Source organism: Aphelocoma coerulescens, chromosome 1, assembly GCF_041296385.1.
Source record: "Aphelocoma coerulescens isolate FSJ_1873_10779 chromosome 1, UR_Acoe_1.0, whole genome shotgun sequence".
In the NCBI taxonomy this organism is placed as follows: Eukaryota; Metazoa; Chordata; class Aves; order Passeriformes; family Corvidae; genus Aphelocoma; species Aphelocoma coerulescens.
Genome location: NC_091013.1, coordinates 115,540,536 through 115,562,211, shown reverse-complemented (window position 1 = coordinate 115,562,211; position 21,676 = coordinate 115,540,536). Strand labels below are relative to the sequence as shown.

The following is a 21,676-nucleotide window of genomic DNA, read 5'->3' as shown; positions in this document are numbered from 1 at the left end:
TTCTTTGATTTAATTTAATGACCATAAAGCATTCAGGCATGTTGGCATGAAGGGTGCGCTGGAAGAAAAAAAGTGACTGATTGATTGATTGATTGATTATGTAGAGGCATTGTTCTCTTCATAGTTAACAATGAAGCTAGTTTTCTATTACACACATTTGTGTCTTCCAGGGCACACATATCTTAACTAAAAGTAAACCAGTCTACCTGCAGGTATGAATCAGATGTGGAAGCAGTTACGCTCTTGTGTAAGGATTAAAATTGTCTGTTTTAAAGATACATGCAAATAAAAATGAAATGCAATCCAGAGGGGAAGGTTCAAAGCACAGGCAGGATGTCCCTTCTCCTGCTCTCTAAGACAGTTTTCACATCGCCACACTTGGATAGTTCTGGGGAGAACTGAATTCATATTGTTGCCTGCTTTTATAAGTCACAAATAATGTTTTCTCTGTGTGCGTTTGTGTGCATGTGTGTGTGTGCACCCTGTGGCAGAGGAACAACAGTCACAGGAAAACACCAAGCTCAGAAGCTACTGAGTGGTTGTGACAGGGGGATAGATAGAAACAACATGAAATCAGCTCCTGAATATGTTGAAATGTACCAAAGAACAAAAGGCAGCCTAAGCAAAAAAACCCAGAAAACAACAAAACCAACCAAAATGACAGGGTGTTCATTCGGGCAGATTATGCTGGTATTGGCAATACACAACCTAAATACATGCACTGTGAACCTTTCTCAATTTATTACACGAAGCACAGGGTGACAAATATTATTGACATTTAAATTATTACGTCTGGGCAAATAAGTTAGAACCTTGATGAAATGACTGGGGCAATTCACACACCATTTAGACCTGTGCTCTGACCTCTCTAGAGAACAGTTTATTTGTTACACATACTTCTCATTCTGGAAGTTTTCTTCACAATTAGAACAGCCAGAGATTTGACCCACTTTCATTTTTCTAAATGACAAGTGAAATTCCAGAGAATAGGCAGGTAGCTCTCAAAGAGATTTTGCTGGATTACATGAGTATGCAGTGTCTGTTTCCAAGCCCTAGACTATATTAATCACATGCTTTCAGTATCTTTGTTGGATTGTCTATCAATTTAGGAAGGTCATGGATATCATGTTTTCACAATATAATGTCTATATTGAATGTATTCCAGCTACACCTTTTAAGGAAAGGCAGGCAATGCAACATAACCTCCCCAAATAAAACTTTTTGTCTCATAATTCACCTAGCTCTACACCACAGCTAATGTGTAAGCATTTTTCAAGAAGCTGTAAAGGAAGGAAATGGTGCTAGACTCCTTTTAAAATTATCCAGTCTAAGCTAGTGCTGCACGCAATAAATCACATTGTCCTGAAATTCCTAGTTGGGGGAAATGGGCCATGGCCCCGCACCTATCAGTATTACGATGCAAAATGCAGCTCTTACAGTAGGAATAACGTATTTCTGGCACATTTCTGCTTCCTTCAAACTTGCTTGTATCACATTGAATTCCCAGTCCAGCACCAATGTCATTTTATCATTGGTGTCCCACTAATGTCTCTCACCCTTTCCATTTCTCGCAGTCCCCTTCACATTTCTCACAGATGTGTAACTTCTCTAACTCTCCTTTCTTCCCACAGAGGTTGCCTCATAACCTTTCCCCAGATTTTTATACATCTAAACAAATTAATATTTTGCACCAGCCTCTTTGGCTTACATACATATCTTCCTGTCTCTGACCACTGTAGGTCCCCTTCTTAATTTGCCTATTGTCTTCAGATCTCCTTTTGAACATTATCTCCTAGCTCTCTGGCTTTCATGACTTTCTTATTTCTTACTTCAAGCAGACCAACATCAATTGGGTTTCTCTCTCATCTATCCCTCCTTAACTTCTTTGCTTCCTCTGAGTTTCTACCTTCTTCAAAGGACATTAAGGAAACAGAGTAGCAGAAATCAGAGGATGGCTGTGGAAAAACACAGAAGGACCTACTCTGACTGAGAGACTTAGAACTAAGATGGCAGGTGAAATTCAAGGCTAATAAATGTAAAACATTACAAATAAGAAAACTTAACATACAAAATTATGAGCTCAGAGCTGACCATTGCCACCCAACAACAAGATTTGGTGTATATAATAAGTAGTTCTATGACAACATCACTCTAGTGCTCAGCACAGCCAAAGAAACACGCAGACTGTTAGGAGTCAATAGGGAAGGAACAGAAAAGAGAAAAAAAAGGTCAATATGCTGTAGGATAAATCCCTGCCACACCTGCACCCTGGATACTGTGTGAGGATTTGGTCCCTCATCTCAAACATGACAAAGCAGAACTAGAAAGGGTTCCGAGAAGAATGGCCAGGGTAATGAAGAGACATGGAGCAGCCCCTATATGAGGAGTTAATAACTCAGGCTGAAAACCAGAGAGCTAAGGATGAGACAGAATGACAGAAGAGGGGGTAAAATCTCATGGGACATGTAGATACTAAACAGATACTACGTTGGCAATTAAAGGCTAGTGGGCAGAGGGCTCAGAACAGGCAGAAAGAAGATGGCTTAGCATTTTGTGTACAGTAACTTGTGGGACTTCTTGCTACAAGAGATCACAGAGGCTAGCGGGTACAAGGCTATAGTGGTTATAACTCAAAAACTACTAGGCACTTCCATAGAAGGAAAATCTATTAAGGGCTATTAAATACAAAAATATCACACCTGGCTTAGGAAGTCCTTGAGTTGCAAATGATTAGAAGCTGCAAGATCGTGCTGGGGAAATAACACTTTTATCACTGTATATATTCTTCCCTAGGTATTCGCTGTTGTTCTCTATCAGAGACAGGATATTGAGCCAGATGGACCTTTGCTCTGACCCCATACAGCCTTTCTGATGTTCTTGTGTTTATATTCTTAACTGACCGTATGGATGCTCCTTGCACTTTCACCTTCCACTATACAATGCCAAAAAACCCCTCTTGCCTACAGCAGCAAACTGAGAGGGAGAAAAAATGTCAGTCCCAGCACATCTTTGCTGAAAAATCCTTCCTAGATAAATTTGGGTACTTATTTACTCTTTTAATCTAGTGTCAGACTGGTGTCATTGCTGAAAAACCATTCACTCTGCAGCTCTGGTCACCTGAAACAATCTGTGCAGACCTCTCCCCTTTCAGCAATTCCTTATCTCCTTCTAAATTCTCATCTTAAAACCTGACTTTCTAGCCTGCCTTCAACCCCTCCATTTCTGTCTCTCCTGGTTATTGGTCTTATGACTGAATGCTTTAATATTTTCACCATGCAAGGTCTTTATGTCACTGTTTCATGTAATTTATACCTGTGAGCTGGAGCCCTTCCCATCTTGCTTTCAAGCACTGGCCATATACTGCATGGAGTCCAAAATGATCCCCACCCTCTTATTGCTTTGGGGGTTTGGCTTTATTAACAAGGATATAAGCAATAAGAAAATAAAGCTCAGCTATTTCTAAGGCTTCTCCCTCATGGCTGCTCAGCCAGCATCTTAGATGGCCTCTCCCCAGCAAACCATTTTTATCTCCCTTTTACACAAGTGAACTAATAAGCCACCTACCTCAATGAGTCAGCAGAACCCACTTAACCCTTTCTCACAAGGGTCAAAACTCGCTATCAGGATGGTCTGGCTCAGACTTGTTACAGAACCATATTCTGCCCCTCGGTCTTGAATAATTTATTTGTGCAGCAGACCTAGATTAGTGTTTAAATCAAAATGCTGCCCAAACAAAGGCTGTGCTGTACAGTGCAAAATGAAACCAATTACTACATCATCTACTGCTCGTCTTTTACAGCGCGAGATGCCCCCTACAGTACTGCAGAGGACAGGCTTGTCTGCTGGGAACATCCAGGCACAGGAAGCAGCAGAGGGATTTTTCTGAGGGAATCAGCCTTTGATAAAAAAGTAAATTCAGTGCCAGAAGGTATTGCACACTTCCACTTTGATCCATCAAAACTTAAGACCTTTTCTAGGGTGAAATTAAAGCAAGCTCCTAATATGTCTATGCAGAGCTGTTTTCCACAGAGCAACTTCACCAGGGAGGAAGAAAGAGGAAAATACCTATCCTAACACACACTGCAGAAATGCAATATAAATTCTCAGAATGTGGCTCAAGGCCTGGAATTTCACTACTTTAAAAAATAACAACTCACAGAAATATGCAGAAACGAGGGATGCGTTGTATTATATATTATTTTATAGTAGAAGAGCATTATAAACCTTAGAGCATCCTCTGCATGCCTGTAACATTAACATGACCATGTTCCTTATGTATTTCAGAAATGTAATCTGAGTTTACTTAAAAACACCCAAAACCCCAAAACAACCCACACAAGTAAGTTATTTCTCTTATTTTTTCTACCTCTGTTACTGTTCAATCACCTGATTTTGAGACTCCATTCACCTGACAATAAGTAGCTATCATTTACCCCAGTCCTAGCTGTCAGAAAGAATCATCTTTATCTTCAGAGAAGCAGGGATAATGTCTAATCAGTGAGTTATAGTTGAGAGAAATGATTCTAAGTTTAGGAAAATTGCCAGCTGCATTTTGTTATCAGTAACCATTATTTAGATAGCATTGCTGATGTGTGTAGTGCCATACAGACAGGGACAAAGAGCAGGCCCTTGCCCTGTGGAGCTTGCTGTCTATATTACACAATTAAAATAGGGAGAGGTACTAGCATAATGGTAATGGTGAGCTCTAAGCATCACAGTGGGAGGGAGAAGAGATTACAAGAAAAAGACAAACTTCCTGTGAGAGAGCGCTACTGCATCATCCCTCCATTGTCGTTTTATATTCAGCTCTGCCAGAGGGCTTTGTTGGTTCAAAATACAGTCTGTACAGAAGAGGGAACTGATAATTCCAGAGTCAAAGTCAGTAGAAACTGGCCTATGTGCTTATAAGAGAGAGGTGGAGGATGTTGACTGGTGAGAGCTGGGTGCTGTGGTGTGTGAAGACACACAAGTGATGCTGCGGCAAGCTGGTGGGTTATGTCACACGAGCTCACAAGGCTCTGCAGGGCATGGAAAGACCAGATGCTCTTAACCTGGAGTACTCAGTTAACATGGAGGCTGGGCTTCTTCCTCTGTAGCTCAGGATACAAACAACACTTTAACTGTAAGGTGCCATTTGAACCTACCACCACCTCCAAAAGTAACCTTCCGGGTGCCACCTTCACAGACCCACAATTTCTTCTTAGGTGCATGGTGCCTTCCACCCATGGTCTAATTAAACAATTTTATTATGAGGTCAAGTTTGTGTATTGCTCTTTTCTTTCAAGGCAATCATGTTGAAAATTAATCTGACTATAAACACAAAAGCCCAGATTTAGCTGAGCTGCATACATGAACCAAAGTGAAGTCAATACTCAGAAACCCAGCCTAAACTAACACTAATCCTAACACTACCTCTTTAACTACACCAAAAAATGATTTTTAGATGGCTGTTAATATTACTGCATTTTTCCTTTGTTGACCAGAAGTTATTAGCAGGAACCAACCATACTGGAGCAGATGACTCCATCTAATAGAAAACAATGGTACCACAGGAGTACATTCATTACTGCACTGAACTCCTAAAAAGGAGGCGTCTTCTTTTTTCCTAGTATTCCACTTTTCTTCTGTTACTTAGTGAAGTAAAACAGAGCATGTTTTAACTGTCTTATTTCTGTAGACATTTGTAAGGTTCAGAAAATGAAGCCTACCTGGTAATATCTTCTCAGTTGTATAAAGTAAAACTGATTAAGAGAAAAACATTCTTTAAGTTCCTAGAAAAGGCTGTTGGCTTCTTCCATTTATGATCAAAAAGATCCTAGAAAAATATGTCCAGTCTTTAACGACACTAGGAAATTGAAATAACCAAAATGGGATGTGATTGGTCTTTTGACTTGAGGTGCCACCGTTACCTGCTTTTGCTGCTGAAACATCGTCTGGCTCCTAATGGCTTCTAACATTGTGCTCCTACCTACATTGATCATTTAATACCAGCATCTTCTTTCTGACAAACCACAAACACTTGCAGAACTTGACCTCTTCCCTTCATCGCTTTTGATTAAGAAGAGAACTACCTGCAGGAAATGCCCTACAAACCACAAAGGATTATCAAAAATATAATGATGAGTGAGTGATTCAGGGACTCTGTGGCTCTGCTTGTGTTCCTGTAGTCTGATCTTGGTCACTCTTCCCTTCTCCGCTGGAGCTTTGCTGTAGTTTCTTCTAGTCGGCTTCTCCAAGCAGCAATAATGGCATCATCATCCATCTCTTCTTCCTCTTCTTTACGCATGCTTCGCCTGTACTGAGAGACCTGCCTGGATGCAAACCTTTCTTCACTTTGCTCCACTTTTGCCTCCTTCTTTCCATCCTCTTCAGACTTTGAAAAGCTCTGGGTGAACTTTCTCTTTGCTCCATATTCTGACACGTCTGACCTGGCCTCCTCTTCACATGCCTCCACATGATGAGCTCTAACTCGGCTCTGTGTAGATGGTTCGGGGGATTCAGAGTCAAAGGGTGGTTCAGGTGACTGGCTGAAAACATGCAGCTCTGGGCTGTTTCCTCTGGAACTTGTTTCACTGACCCTGGACCTTGTGAACTTGTACATCTTTTTGTCCTCTTTTGCAGAAGCAGAGGAAAATCTTGACATGGTTCTCAGTGAATCTCCTGTTGACTCGTAGGAAGAACAGCTATCTAGCTCTTTTCTTTGGGATCTGCAGAATCTGTAACTGGATGTCTCAGAATCCATCTGTCTAACTTTGGATGATCTGCTATATTTCTCTCTAGCTTTTTCAGTCTGATCATAATATGATGGTGGTTCTCTTTCTGCTTTCAGGCCACTGAGCCACTTAGTAATATCAGTATCTGTCTCTGACTTTGGTGCACCTGAGGGTGCAGGTTGACTGGACAGATCAAAAACTGCATCAGTTCTGTCAAAATCTGCTTGCAAGGGGCGCCTGTGACTGTTTGTTGTATTCTCTATGTCATCTTCTATTTCATTTTCCTCTGCTTTGGTCACCTTTTTTTTAAATAAAGTGCTGCGTTTATTGTCTCTGATCACCTTTTCAATTTGATAGTCTGACATTTTTTCTCTCATTTCCATTTGCATCTCCTTCTCCTTCCTCCTGAGTTTCTTTAGGTCAACATCATCAGCAAAGAGGCTGTAGAGTGGCTTGCTTGTCTGGGTCGTCTTCATGTTTGAAGTAGCCCCTTCTGTCCTTGCACTCACGGAGGTGTTGCAAGACAGCACAGACTGAGACTCAGCCCTGCGCAGATCCTGCTGGTGGAGCTGAGAGGCAGCAAGGGATGAGCCACTCTGAGCACTGAGAAGAGAAACCTTGTCATCATCTGCACGCCTGCCAAGGTCTCCTGACAGGGAGGCCATGGCAGACGATGGACGGGACAGCATCAGGATCTCATTTTGCTTTTGAGCAATGGTTTCACTGACCACGTTAGCGATCCAGTTCTGAATGCTTGCCATGGATATTGTGTCACCTGGGCCAACTGGGAGATTGGGAAGGGGTATATTTGGCATCTGCGGCTGCATTGCTCCTGTACAACTCCTGGCCTGTGATAAAGATGAATGATTTGTTTGCATGCTCAGGGCAGAAGCTGCATCGTCGGCACCACTTGCAGAAGGTGCTGAAGGCCAGAAAGCTGACAGGGGAATACTCCCACTCATTGTACTCTCTGTCTCCCAGCTGCACATGGACTGGCTTTCTTCTAAAATTTTCTTTGAACGTTCAAGGAGCTCTATACGCCTCTGCTTCTTTTTAGCTGAAGCAGAATCCTCAGTTCTGGCAAATTCCACAAATTCCTCCTTGCTGCTTTCACTGCCCACCTTCTTCTGCCGCTTCATTTTCCAAGCCTGGTAAGCAGTCAGATCAATATCTGACAAACTCTTCCCTTCTGTTTCCTCCTGACCTGCCTGGCTGCCATCTTCTGCTGGAGATGGTGCAGACGATGGTTCTAAATCCTTCTTGTGAAAGCCAAACTGGATCCTCTTGACCTTCCACCTTTCTAGAGGAGTCAACTTGTCCTTGTTCTTTTGGCAGAAATTGTAGAAGGAGCTACAGGAGGAGTCTGAAAACACACTCTCCTCATCCACATCCCTCTCCTTTCTTCCCGTTTCTGGGGATTGTCTCTCCCCACAAGTTTTATTCCTAGAATGATACCTCTGAGCAGCTTCTTTCTCAATCTCCAGAAGCCTCTGATTCCACATGTCCCAAGTGCTCTCAGAAGACATAGAGCCTGTGCGGCTCCTCCTCATCCTGCTAAAGCTACTGGTTTCCAGCTGTTTTTTTAGGGTTCGGATCTCAAAACTGCTCACGCTCTCAGCATCACTGAATTCACCTGATGAGTAAGGTCTTCCTCCCATGCTGTATTCACCATCCTCCTCCCTGGCTGTACCCTCCATTTGGTATTTTTCATTTCTACGCTGCCAGTCATGGATCCTCCGTTCCACATCCTCATCAGATTGTTCCTCTTCCTGATCCAGATGCTTTGGAGATCTTCTTTCATGGTGAACTCCTGTTTCCTTTGCAGATAGGCCTTGTTTCCTCCTCCATTCCTCATACAACTGTTCCTCTTCCTCCTCAGTGATCAGGGTGGAGTGTTTGGAAACCCAGCTGGTTTTTTCCACTGATGAAGAGCTCATAAAACTACCCAGCATGCTGCTGGTGTCCTCTTCTTCTACTGTGATGGAGTGGGCTTTGGCTCCCTTGATGCTCCCTGAGTCCCCAGCTCCAGCCAGCTGCGAAGAAGTCCCTGCGTAGGCAAGAGGACTTTGGCTTGGAGTCACTTGCTCATCTCCAGAACGCTCCAGCTCTCGCTCCTCCAACAGCTGCTCATTGAGCTCCCGCAGCTGCTTCAGGAAGCCGTCGTTGGGGTAGATGGCACGTTTCTTCCTCAGGGTCATCAGAGCCTCCAGGATGGTCATGTGGTGGTAGATCATCAGGTAGGCAGCCACCAGCACAGCTGAGCGGCTGATCCCCATCTCACTGCTGACAAGGATTCTCCCTACAGATAGCGAGTATGAAAGGAATCAGCTATTTCCAATAACAGACAGGATGCTCTGGTATGTAGCACAAAAGCATTCTCTGAATAGTGTTAAAAACTACACACATTATATGTTTCAGTGACTGAAACCAATACTAAATATTTGGTAGCTTTACCTTAATAAAAATCTAGATACATATGAATAAAAAGCACATTCGTTTCAAAACCCGGGGGCGGGCACATTTCCAAACAATCTAAATAGTATTTGTATTTTCGCCTACACACTTCACTTACCCAAACAGTCAAAAAGCTTACAATAGGTATTAGAAAGGCAAGTGAGACATTCTTGACTTGCTGGCTGACATAGGGTCAGACATTTAAGCTTCCCATGCTTGTTTCTCAATATGTAAAAAGAGAGGTATTAGCACTAGCCTCCAGGAAGGTACTGGGAGGATAAGCAAGTAACTTATTTTTTCTATAAGGCACATTATAGGACTTAAATAACAATTTTATATTAATTTAATTGTATTTTTGCCAGAATCAAGATCAATTTTGCAAGGTACCTTCAAACAATTACACTGAAGCCTGGCTGGAGGTCAAAGTCCTATTATATCAGGAAAGAGCTGATTTTGACTCTGACAAACTGATCCAGCTGCTTCAAACTACTGGGACCCACTGTCCTGCACCAGTGACTGTATGAGCAAGAATCAAAACTCAGGATCTGCTTTATTTTACGGCATTAACTACCTCTTGCAGAAAACCAAGCTTTGACACAGAAAAATTATTTGGGGTTTAAGTTACTTGTATAGCAAATTACAGCTAAAGAAAAGCTTGTAAATACAAAGAGAATGTAAATGAGGCTTCGCTAGCTTGCAAACAACTGAAATTACTGTTTCTAAATGTGTGATAAACTCCAGTTTAATCAATCTGTTTGCACTGAAACTTAATGAAGCCAATTTAAGCACCACCGTTCTGACTGCTGATATGTTACCACAAGAGTTTACCTAATGAACCTCTTCCTACAATCCTGAAATCTCTTTTGTACCTTTCTTAGCATCAAAAGTCTTGGTTGCCTTCAAAGTGTTTTACCAGCCAGCAAAGCCAATCTAACAGCTCACCAAGAGGGGAAGATCTCGTTCATCTCACTTCTTCTAAGGCTCCTCTGCCTCGGTGCATCCTCCTTGCATTGTTGAGCTATTAAAACTGGCTCAACGTTCCTTGTATACAAACAAAACTTTACACTCTTCTTACTGTCACTTCTACTAGAAGGTAATCTGTTGTCTCTCTACAGAAATTAGGTTAATTTATATGAAAAATATCAGTGATATCACAGATCCTGGTGCTTCTTTCAATACTGAACTGCAAAAAGATATTTTTAGCTGTCCACTGAATTTGCAACAAAATGACCAGTGTGCACTGGAGGTCCACAGAATACCAGTTGCCATGGAACTGAAGTCCAGCAAATCTGACAGCAGCAGGGCTTCTACTCTTTTTGCCATAGTCGTGGTCTTTCAAAGCAGCTGCAGGAGCTGACTTGCAGCCACTTTGAACCTGAAGCCGTGGGGCTGCTGCGGCTGCCTCCTCTTACCAGTTTGCTCCCTTCCTGTTTTGAATGAGGCCTGGCAGAAATGGGCAAGAGGTGTTCACTGTAACTGCATGCAGAGAGCAACGGCTCTGCCTTCTGCCCCATTACAAATGTGGCAGCAGCTGTTTATCAGAGTAAGGCTTCCCCCTGTTAATTCCCAAGCTGGAACCACTGCAATCTTCTCCTCTTACCTCTGTAAGTCAGCAGGGCTTCGTCAAGGAACTCTGCAGCTGGGCGGAAGTGTTTGGAGATATCCATATCTGGAAAATCATCCACTTCAATGCCCAGGTACTGGATATTGAGGCCGTTGTAGAAACTTGGTCCTGTGTAGACACCTGTACCATGAGCTGCATTCAGGACATGGGTGATCCCCAGTCTCTTCAAACGGCTTTTGTTCACTGCAACGCTTCTGCAGAAAGGGAAAAAACCATGTTAGATATCAGTGCTCCTATTCTGGGTGGGAAAGAAGCTGCATGCTACAAGGTCTACACAACTCCCAGCCCATGTTACTCATTCAGCATGAGGTACCACTCAGACCTTAATGTCCTTTGAGAGTTCCACAGGTATTTCTTTCCAATACTCACTGAAAAAGGAAAACAAGAAGCCTGTATCCACCTGTAGAGCCATATGTTCTGTTTCCATTCCAGCTTGATTTGAAACCCATACTGCCATTCTAGGTTCAGGCTGTGTACTTATTTATCAATTTTTATCACTCCATAATTGATGCTTTACTCTGTATCCTCTTGTAACTCTATCTGGTCACTTACACAGGTGTCTCAGACAGCTGAACCATGGTACAAAAGACCTAATCATGTTTACTTGACATTTGCTATGACATTACCTTTTTAACTCCCTTTTACATAACAAAGACTTTAGTTCCAATTTTAGGCCCAGATTCCAATCAGAACAGTGGAATTTGGGCTTCTTTGTCTTTTCCTCGCCTAACCTATTGAAGCATCTAAATAGCATAGGAGAGCTGCTGATTCTATTCCAGCAGTATTTACTTTCCAGTGCATAGAGATTTCTGTGAGCACAGTCTGAAAAACACTTTAGGGCTCTCTAGGGATGAAAGGTATTAGATGCATGTAATACATGTTATGCCTTCAGTGGTTCCATTTGACCCTTTAGTGGGAATCTCACTCAACTTGATGACAAAAGCCGACACTCACTTTTCTGCTATGAAGACATTAGGCCAGACTTCATCCACAGCATCCCTGGGGGTCTCCAGCCTGTCCTTCACAAGTGCCCTCTGCAAGTCCATCACACATGGCGTGTTAAACAAGCTGGTGTCATCAATCTTTTCCTTAACTCGGTTGTACAGGTCTTCCACCATCAGCTGCTGCGCAGACTCCAGCATCCTGGGACACACTGAGTCTACCCTGATGTCCTTTGTCTTCAGCTCTGGAATAAACTGACATTGTAACTAAAAGCACATAAAAACAATGCAAATATATGAAAATATATGAGCTGTCATTACTTGTGCCTGGGACAAGCCTTGTGGCTTTTTTCCCCAGAAACATCACCCTGTTCTGTCTGCAGTGTGGGCATGTACATGCTCACCTAGCAACTGCCTCAGGGTAGCAATTAGCAATGAGAAGGGCACACTGTCCTCTCAGTCCCACTGTGGCCAAACACCTGGGAGTTAAGGGCACTCTTTTTCCAGGCCCAGAAGAATGCAGCTGCTGCCTATACCTTCCTGAAGAGGAAAAGTGGAGAGGGAGCTGCTGAGCTCTTCTTCCTGGTATCCAGTGATCAGACATGTGGGAATGATTCAAAGCTGACCTGGGGAGATTCAGACTGGACATTGGGAAGCATTTCTTCTCTGAGAGGGTGGTCAAACATGGGAACAGGCTTCCTAGAGAGGTGGTTGATTCCCCATCCCTGACAGCGTTTAAGAGGTGGTGGACAGCGCCTTAATAATATGCTTTAACTTTTGGTCAGCCCTGATAGTTGGACTTAGATGATCATGTATATTGTTTACACTGAAATACTCCATTCTGTTCTGTTCTATTCCATTCTACTCTAATTTAGTTTGTTGCAGCAAGCAATCAGCACTCAAATTGTATTTACCCCTGCAGTACACAATTCTGCCACAGATTCATTGCACAACTTCAAAGGAAGTCACCAAACCTTTCTGTAAGTTGTTCTTGCTCTACTTCAGGTGGAGTTTTCTCCTAAGGGCTTTTTTATCATTTAGGATCTGTAGATGAGAAAGGCAAAACAAGTGTAACTCAGATCTCTATAACTTACATAGTTCTCTTACCTTCCTTGATGATTTGTTTGGCAGCCACAGCAGATGACAGATGGATTGGCTCCATGAAGATGCTCTCTGTATCAGTGTCTGATATCACCGAATACCTGCCAACCAACCACACTGCCTATTAGGCAAATGCCCTCTACTGGGATCCCATCCCCAGGACTTTAGCCCTCTTCACCCATTCCAGAGGGGAACAGCAGGGAACTGGAGCAGTGAGCATCCTTTGATTGTAGAAGGGAAGTCCCAGCTCTTCTCCCACCCCTCATTCCCACCCTGCTCGCCAGCATGGCACTACAGGCTTCAGAGATGCCTTTGCATCCAGTGTTTGCAGGATGTAGACAGGTCTCATGGGGAGAAGCTGCAGGGGGCTCTGAGTGCAAACAAATTGCCTGGTGGAGGAGTTTATGGGTAGAGAAGACCAGTGTCTGGTTTGAAACTGGGAGGGGGATGGATCACAAGAAACAGTCTCACAACTAACTCTCACTTAGACAGACATAAAATATGGTCCTAACTAGAATTTATTGAGTAATTCGAAACAGATTACACTAGAAAACTGTTGGGTTTTCTTTCTGCCAGTTAATTGCCCGCAAGCATCCTCTGAGTTACCACAAGCTGCAGTGCAAGCACTGAGATTGAAGCCTGTGAATCTCTCCCTCAGTACTTTGTACACTGGGCACTTCAGAACATGAACCTGTAGTCAGTCTCTCCACTTGCTCAGTGTTATGTAACTGTGGGTCAGAAACCACTGTGACACCCACAAACAGCTTTGAAGGGAGTTATTTGACATAGTGTAATAAGTTTTTGTTAAGTAAAAGTGGCCACAATCTTAAAAACAAATGTATTTGCATCTGGATTTGCCTAGACAGTCCAAGAAAATTCAGTCTCTCAGTTAGACCATCTTAACAAAATATTTTACAGAGCTTTTTCCCTGATCTACACCCTCTAAACCTCCTTCCAAATAGATGGTACAAATCACTAGGACAAGTTTGCTGCCATCACAGAGGCTCTCTGGCAATGCAGGCTTGCAGACTTGCAATACACTGTTTTTGTTTAATTAAAGCAGGACAGGGAGGGTGATTAATATGCAGTCAGGGTACAGCAGTGTCTGGAGAGCTGAACTGCTTTCAGGCTCCAGAATCAAAGCAGGGGCACAGTCATTGGAAACCACTTAACGGGCTCATCCAGGTCATTTAGTTGAGTTCCAGCACTTGTCAACCGTGACGGAAAGTAATCCTGTTCTAGTTCTTCAAAGGAGTTTACGAGATGAGCAAGGGGAGTTTCAGTCTCATTTACAGGAGCTGACACAAATTTGCAGTTACACCCTGCCTTCAATTCCTTTTGCTGTAAAGGTTGCCTCCAAGCTCAATAAAAAGGTAACAGTTAGTAATAATCTGCCACCACAGCCTCAACACATTTTACCTGTAGCTGCCCTGAGCATCCGTGAAACGCAGAACTGCCCAGGCCTGGGTCCTTCAACAACCCCCTTCTGGCTGGGAAGGATCTTGCCATTTTCATCACTGTATTTAGTCATTGACAAGGGAAAAGGGAGGAAAAAAAGGAACAGGGAAGGGAAGGAAAAGGAAGGCGAGGCAAAGCAAGGCAAGGCAAGACAAGGCAAGGCAAATAAACTGGAGAGATGCTTCTGTTCATTTTGAGTGACTGATGAGCAGTAAGAGAGAGCTGAATACATCATTTTACAACACATGATTTTACTTTATGTGTGCTCAGTGATCTTCCTAAACAATTTTGAAATACATGTGGTTAAATGAAATAAGTACTCCATCTTAATTTTTCTGCAGTGTCCCACAGTTAGCAGGAAACATTTCATAACCTCCTACTTGTTGAGGGCCACTGGGGCAGGTTCTTGTCAAACTCAATCCCTACTCCTTGCTTTCAGCTAAAGCATCTCAAAGGATACAGAAAGCCCTGCAGAGCATTTTGCTTTAGGAAAAGGGAACAAAGGGGTGTATTTTTCCTTGTATTAGGAGAAAACACATCTAATCATGCTGTTTTGCTTGAGGTAACTCAATTTCTGCTTGTGCTGTCGCAGTCTCCTGTTCAGTGCCTGAAGCCTGTAGCTAAAGTTGGTTCTGAATCAAACCCAAATCCCAAGACCCTTGGACTTTCTGGGGCTGGAAAAGCCTAATATCAACATTAGAAAATCCACAAGTCCTTAAAATGGACATAAAGATGAATTTGGGAAGAGTTGAAATTAGATCAGAAGTTTCAGCATAGGGGTATGAGAGGGTGAGACAGGGAAGATAGACAACACCAGCCCACAGTAATCCTTCCTGCAGTTTATCCCCAGTGTGCACTTTCCCAGTGGGGTGGATTAATTATTGCAGGAGTCCTGTCTCTGCAGGCTCTCTCGGTGCTGGCACACTGATCCCACCTCAGGAGGGCAGGGAATCCCCGGGCTCAGCTTGGCCCAAGTGCCAGCATGCAGCAGAGGAAGGAAGGGAAAGCAGGGAAGGGCAGCACTCCCCACGTGCTGCCAGGAGGCCGTGGCAGTGCCTGTGGACTCACCGGCTGGGCGAAGGGCTGCGCAGGTAATGGGCCTGCACGGCCTTCACGTCTGGGCCCTCCTCCTCCTCCTCCTCGGGCACTGCCGGCTCGCTGTCCGAATCTCTGCCGCTGGCCATGGCGGCTGCCAGGGAATCCGCTACAAGGGGAGCAGGGCAGGAGGGAGAGCCATTACACAGCTCTGCATGGGAGGCCATTCCCTGGCCGTGGGGCATAAGTAGCTGGGGGGTACAGCAGAAAGGTTCCCACACTTTGTTCCTGCGAGGAGCCCTTTCCACAAGAGCTACACTGGCTCCCCTACCAGGGCGCCTGCCATTCCCAAGGCCTCATGCAGCTCCCTGGCTGCTACCCAGCGAGCGCCAATGCTCTTTTGCCTGTGAGTAAGGGTGCAGGAAGGCCAGGAAGGAAGGGCTGGCGGGGCAGAAACTCTATACTCCCCTGGCCGCGCATGGTGGCTGGAAGGAGCCTACACAGCCCGAGCCGGGCTGGAAGGAGGGGCAGGGGCAAGAAACACGAGACCTTGCCTCCCTAAAATCAAATGCTCCTAAAGCGTAAGGCCAAGGGAGCTTGAAGGCTTGGGACTTTGTCCTTATAATCTTTTGTGTGGAGGCTGCTGTTCTCACCCTGGGTGCGGGAGAGCAAGGGCACCATAGCTCCGTTAGGAACATGGAAACACAGCAGCCAGCACTTGCCTTGGCCCAGGCAGAGGAACTCTTGCCTCAGTACCACAAGAGCCAGTGGCAGCTCCCAAGGGCCCAGCAGCTGGGCTCAGGCTGGAGGATCATGGCTTTGTGGTCACTCACGGGGCAGGGAGACAGGGGAGCAAGGAAAAGGAACTTACCCCCTGTGCCTGGATGGCTCCACTGGGGGTCCCTGCTGGAGGCACAGCAAAGGAGTCCACTGAAGACAGCAAGGAATGGTACCGGGGGAAAGCAATCAGCTGCTCCCCTCTCGCTCTCTCTACAGCTTCTTCATCGAGGGGCAGGACAACTGTTGGCACCAAACCTTTATCAGCTTTCTAAATATAGCTGTCCTGACACTGGCTGCTGGATTGCACGGGAAAGGAATTCAGTGTCTCATAGACAGCAGCTGGTCAAGCACTTAACTCCTTCCCTGCTGTGGGCTGGATCCTCGTTTCTCAGTTACAGGAAAGAGTCCAAAGCCAGTGAGGCTGGACCTCTGCCTTCAGAGAGCCTCCAGGTAATGGGGATCCCACCAGGCACAAACTGAAATGCAGGTATGAGCTCTGATATCCTTGGGAAATGCAGTCCAGGATGAACCACTCCAACCTAACAGAAAGTAAGCTACCTGTCAACTACCTGGACTTCTGTATTGACTTTGGCATGGTCCTACACAGCATTCTTACCTCTAATTTGGAGAGAGATGGACTTGATTGATGGACTATTTGATGGATAAAGAAGTGGCTGGATGGGATCCAGTTACAGTCAATGGCTCAGCATCCGAATGGGGATCATCAACAAGTGGTGTCCCTCAGGGTCCTGTACTGGAACCAGTACTGTTCAGTATCTTTAATAACGACACAGACAGTGAAACTGAGTCACTTCGGAAATTCTGCGAAGGACACCAGGCTGAGTGGTGCCCTGGATTCAGTAAGGCCAGGGATGCCATATAAAAGGAGGAGCGGGCCCACGTGAACCTCACAAAATTCAACAAAGCCAAGTGCAAGGTCCTACATCTGGGTTGAGGCAGTCCTCAATATCAGTACAGGCTAGGGAAGAATGGGTTCAGAGCAGCCTGGAGGAGAGGGACTTGGGAGTACTAGTGGATGAACAATTGGATGTGACCCAGCTGCACTTGCAGCCCATAAAGCCAACCATATGCTGGGCTGCATCAGAAGTGTGACCAGCAGGTCAGGGGAGGTGACTGCCCCACGCTACTCTGCTCCTGTGAAACCCCAACTGGAGTATGGCATCCAGCTCTGGAGCCCCTAGCACAAAACATGGACCTCTTGGAGTGGGCCCAGAGGAGGGCCAAAAATCACTCAGAAGGCTGGAACACTTCTATGAAGAAAGGCTGAGAGTTGGGTCTGTTCATCCTGGAGAAGGTTCTAGGGAGATCTTATCGCAGCCTCTCAGTAATTAAAGGGGATCTTACAAGAAAGAAGGAGAGAGACATTTTACCAGGGCCTCTAGTGATGGGACAAAGAGCAATGAATTTAAACTAAGAGGGTAGATTTAGATTAAATAAAAGGAAGAAATTGTTTATGAGGATAGTGAGGCACTGGAACAGATTGCCCAGACAAGTTGTGGATGCCCCATCATTCAAGTGTCCAAGGCCAGGTTGGGTGGGGTTTTGAGAAACCTGGTCTGGTGAAAAATGTTCCTGCTTGTAGTAGGAAGGTTCAACTGGTTGATCTTTAAAGGTAATTCAGACCCAAACGATTCTGTAGTACTATGGTTGCACGATCAGCTGATTTTTGTTCTTGGAAGAGCTAGGACTGAGCCACATTCTGTCTTCTCTGACTTTTTTTTCAAAAAGGAAGCCTCTAGTTCCCATCTCTTGATCCCTCCAGTAAAGCTCATGGGCCAGGTTGGCCCGGGACAGAACCAGATGAAAAGTCTGAGTGCTGTTTACCTGTACTGGGGGCTCCACTTGTGAGTCATGCAGAAACATTCCACTGTTAATTCCCTTTGCTAACAAACAAGCTCACCTATCTCATACCACAGATACCTCTGGTGCTGCATCATGCTGGGCAGGGCCTCCACATCCCCTCCTTGCTTGAATGCTGCATCCCCACACAGTGGTGGGAGCTGTGTCTGTAGGGATGCCACATCATGGCAGGGAAGAGCTGTGACACAGCCATTCAAGTCTTGGCGTGCTCACAGCCCAGACTTGTGTTAATGCAGGTACAGGGGTGAGCAGGGAGGGAAAAGAGAAGGTGGTATATTGAATCTTGGGTGTCACAGAAAGGGGAGAAAGGGATGGCTGATCATTGGCTTGAAGAGACCAACAGTTTCATGCACAAAAAGAGGATGAATTGTATTGATCCTGCAGATGCCTCCTCTGGGCAATGCAATTTCTAGCTGCTTCTGCAAGGCAGTGACACATGTGTTCTTGTTAATTACTGCTAATTGTGGCGATAAGCGATCTAAAGATGTTTGCTTATAGACTGCCTTAAATTGGAGAACAGAGCTTTCAAAGGACCTAGATGCTGTGGGAGCACATATACCACTGGCACCCAATAAAAACAGATGCTTTTAAGTCACTGAGCTGCTTCTGAAAATCCTGTCTGTGAATCTTTAGGATACGACTGCAGCAGAGGATGGTGAAGGCCCTGCCATGCCCACTGCAACCCTTCAAGATGTAGAGATGCCGAGAGGATCCTGTAGGTTGCAGACTTGTGGAGAACACTCAAAGCAGGCATCCTGGCAGCTCCTCCTCACTGCTGGCCACAGGATGTTGGGTTTTGGGATTCAGGTGACCATACAGAGCATAGGCAAAGATGACAGGAATCTTTGCTAATGACCGTTTGCACACGCAAACATAGCAAAAAGAGCTGTGAGTGGTTGGGCATCTGTCACTGGTGGTTAATGTATTCCTTCACAGATGAACCTGAACTGAACACGGCCAGGTTCTGTCCTCTAAGGAGGGAAAGGTAGGATCTTGTTGTAAGATTCCTCTTTCTCTTAACTGGCAGGAGTTGCAAAGCTTTAGTGTTAGCTATATGCTACCTATGCATATTCCTCATTGGCTTTCACAGGCGAGCCTTATCAGAGAGCATATTTTTGGCAACACGATGAAGTCACCCTGCTTTCATATTAAAGCTTTTCATGTCAATGGCAGTTTCATTTAAATAACATAATAATATCCCCTAAAAATCCCATATATGAGCAAAAAGATTCCCCAGAGCTGCAGCCATAAGACTTCAAGGGTTTGCATTGCCCACAGGTGAGGGATGAAGAACCTGATATGCAAAGCTTTGGCAGTCTTGCCTGTACCTATGGCAGCTCTTTTAGCTGTGGCACCAATGCAATGTGAGTTTTGGCAGCTCATGCTAGACAGGGAAAGAAAATCAACCCAGAAACAAATACAAAATCTCTTAAAATTGCCCACATTAAAGCAGTCTGCTCCTGAGAACCCCAATGAGAACTCTCAGGGAAAAGTGACAGGATAAAAGTGCCTAAATACCTTTTCCAATCTAGGCTTAAATAACTAACAAAGGAAATAAATACAGAGTATGTAAAACAAGCATCTTAATATCAGATTTATGTAAGTATCAGATGTTGAGGCATATGCTCTCCACGATACCTAGGAAACCAGTTTTAGCCAAGTCTCCAAAACAGAATATAATCCATCCCAGTGCAAACGTATTTACTTGTGATGCAACAGAGTGGCTGACAGAGGCAGGGTAAAAGTCTCCCCACCAGTCAATTACTTCCACACCAACATGAGATGAGGCAGTCCCTGTGAGTACTCACTCTACTGTATTTCCCTGTCTCCCTGGCTGCACAAAAGGTGAGACCCATCATGGCTGCATCGGTTGTGAAACCACAGATTCTTGGAATGGAAGAAAATGAATGCCTATTAATTATTACTAATTAATTAATTTTATTAACACCTAAGAGGTACCATTAATTTAGATTTCTCTCTTATTCCCACTGATTGGGATTGCTGATTTTTATGAGACTGATAGAAGTTCCCATCTTTAAGATTACCATATGTCCATCATATTTAACTGAAATCAGTCAAGTGGGTTTTGAAGTTACTGGGAAGAAGAGAGGAAAGAGAGGTTGTAAAAATGATCCTGAGAGGAGGATAACAGCAAGCTGACCAAGTTAGTAAAGAGCAGAGACTGTAATCAACTTCCTTTGGTTATGCGAAGCTGTTATGCGAAGAACTGAGAATTAACACGGGAAGCGTGGGCAGATGGTGTACAGTGATAGCATTTCCATCACTACCTCTGTTCATCAGCCTCAAAACATTAAATGGGAGCAAAATCGAAAGTGGAGGCTGGAGTAAAGATGCTGCATGTCTCTTCCTGGAGGACCTGGGAAAAAGTCACAAGGGTCTTAAAGTCTTTAAAGGAGGTAGACATTTAAGAAACTCATCCTCATGAGGAACCTCATCTTTATGGGCTCCAAAGACAAGAAGGGAGACTACTGGCCTTGCTCCAGCTTTGTTTATGTCTTAAGTAATTTGTAGTTAACATTTTGAGGTTAGTTAACAAGCTGTTTTTGGAAGATGTCTCTCCCTCTCTTTGCAGGGTCCTTGCCATCTCCTGCAGCCTGTCAAAGATGAAACACAACAGGATGAATTTTTCTACTGGCTGTCCTCATTTGGAAGATTCCTGAAGAAAGTTTTTGTACTCTTATGTGCTTTACTTTGCTTTGTGCTAACAGTTGGAAGAGAACTGGGTAATGCATCAAGCACAGAAGTATAGATAGATGGTCCTTTCTATCAGAGGGATTGGATTTCCAGTCACTCCTAAGTTTCATTGTCTTGGAGGTATTTTGAACAACTGCCATATTGACCAAAAGGCAAATCTTCAGTGTGGCTTTTGGCAGGTTTACCACACAAGTCTGAGGTCAGCACAAGAGCAAGATACAGATCTACTTTACTGGACTAAACACAAATATCCGGTGTAGACAGCCACTTTTGAGGAATTCTCCTTCAAAAACAACAACAAAGTTCATCAATAATATACTGCATTATATGACTAATTTCAGCTGAAAATGATGTCTAAGAACATGATGTCCCCATCTAAGATGCCTAAAATGATCACTGCCTAGAAGTGACTCTGTCCCTCAAATGGCTAGAAATAGAGCATAGATGACTATCCCAGATGGAAACATCCCTTGCTGCCCAGTGGCAGTGAAGAGTTGAGACGACACACTGCCCTCAGTTAAATGTAATGTCAGATGTTTGCCTCAGCTGCCATCAGTCCCCCTTTTACTCTTCAGTCAATTATAGCAGCAGTTATTTGTGCCTTCCACGTCCAGAACGTGTGAGCAGTGCTGGCCTTGCAGTGCCCATGCCTCGACAGACACGTCGCCAGAGTGCTGCAAGCCGTGGGCTGGGTTATCCCACAGCCTTTTGCAGCAGAGAGGGAGAAGTACCTTTGGTACCTGTGGCTGTTGTGCAAGCCACACTGGGCAGTGGAACAGTGGGCATAAGAGAGTAAGAATCTGGCTGACATGCATCTCACTTATATTTAGATAACCCATTAGTCATCAAATTCCCCTAAACTACATATTCTTATTTAAAGTAAATGGAGTTAGGCCCCTCGGTTCCTTAAAGCCTGCATGTGGGCTGCTGCCTGCATTGTGAAACGCTTTAATACCTTTTTAACCCTGTTCCTT

At 44.4% G+C, this 21,676-nt stretch overlaps 1 protein-coding gene across 1 annotated transcript; it reads right to left on the bottom strand.

Moving 5' to 3' along the window:
• Nucleotides 1-46: 46 nt before the first annotated feature.
• On the bottom strand, nucleotides 47-16,330 carry STYXL2 (serine/threonine/tyrosine interacting like 2). The gene is made up of 6 exons (XM_069025207.1): nucleotides 16,198-16,330; nucleotides 15,360-15,495; nucleotides 12,840-12,934; nucleotides 11,746-11,977; nucleotides 10,768-10,985; nucleotides 47-9,012 (listed from the first exon to the last, which is right to left on the bottom strand). Exons 2-6 carry the CDS (start codon nucleotides 15,473-15,475, stop codon nucleotides 6,179-6,181), a joined length of 3,495 nt encoding a protein of 1,164 aa, XP_068881308.1. The 5' UTR covers nucleotides 15,476-15,495; nucleotides 16,198-16,330; the 3' UTR covers nucleotides 47-6,178.
• Nucleotides 16,331-21,676: the final 5,346 nt, after the last annotated feature.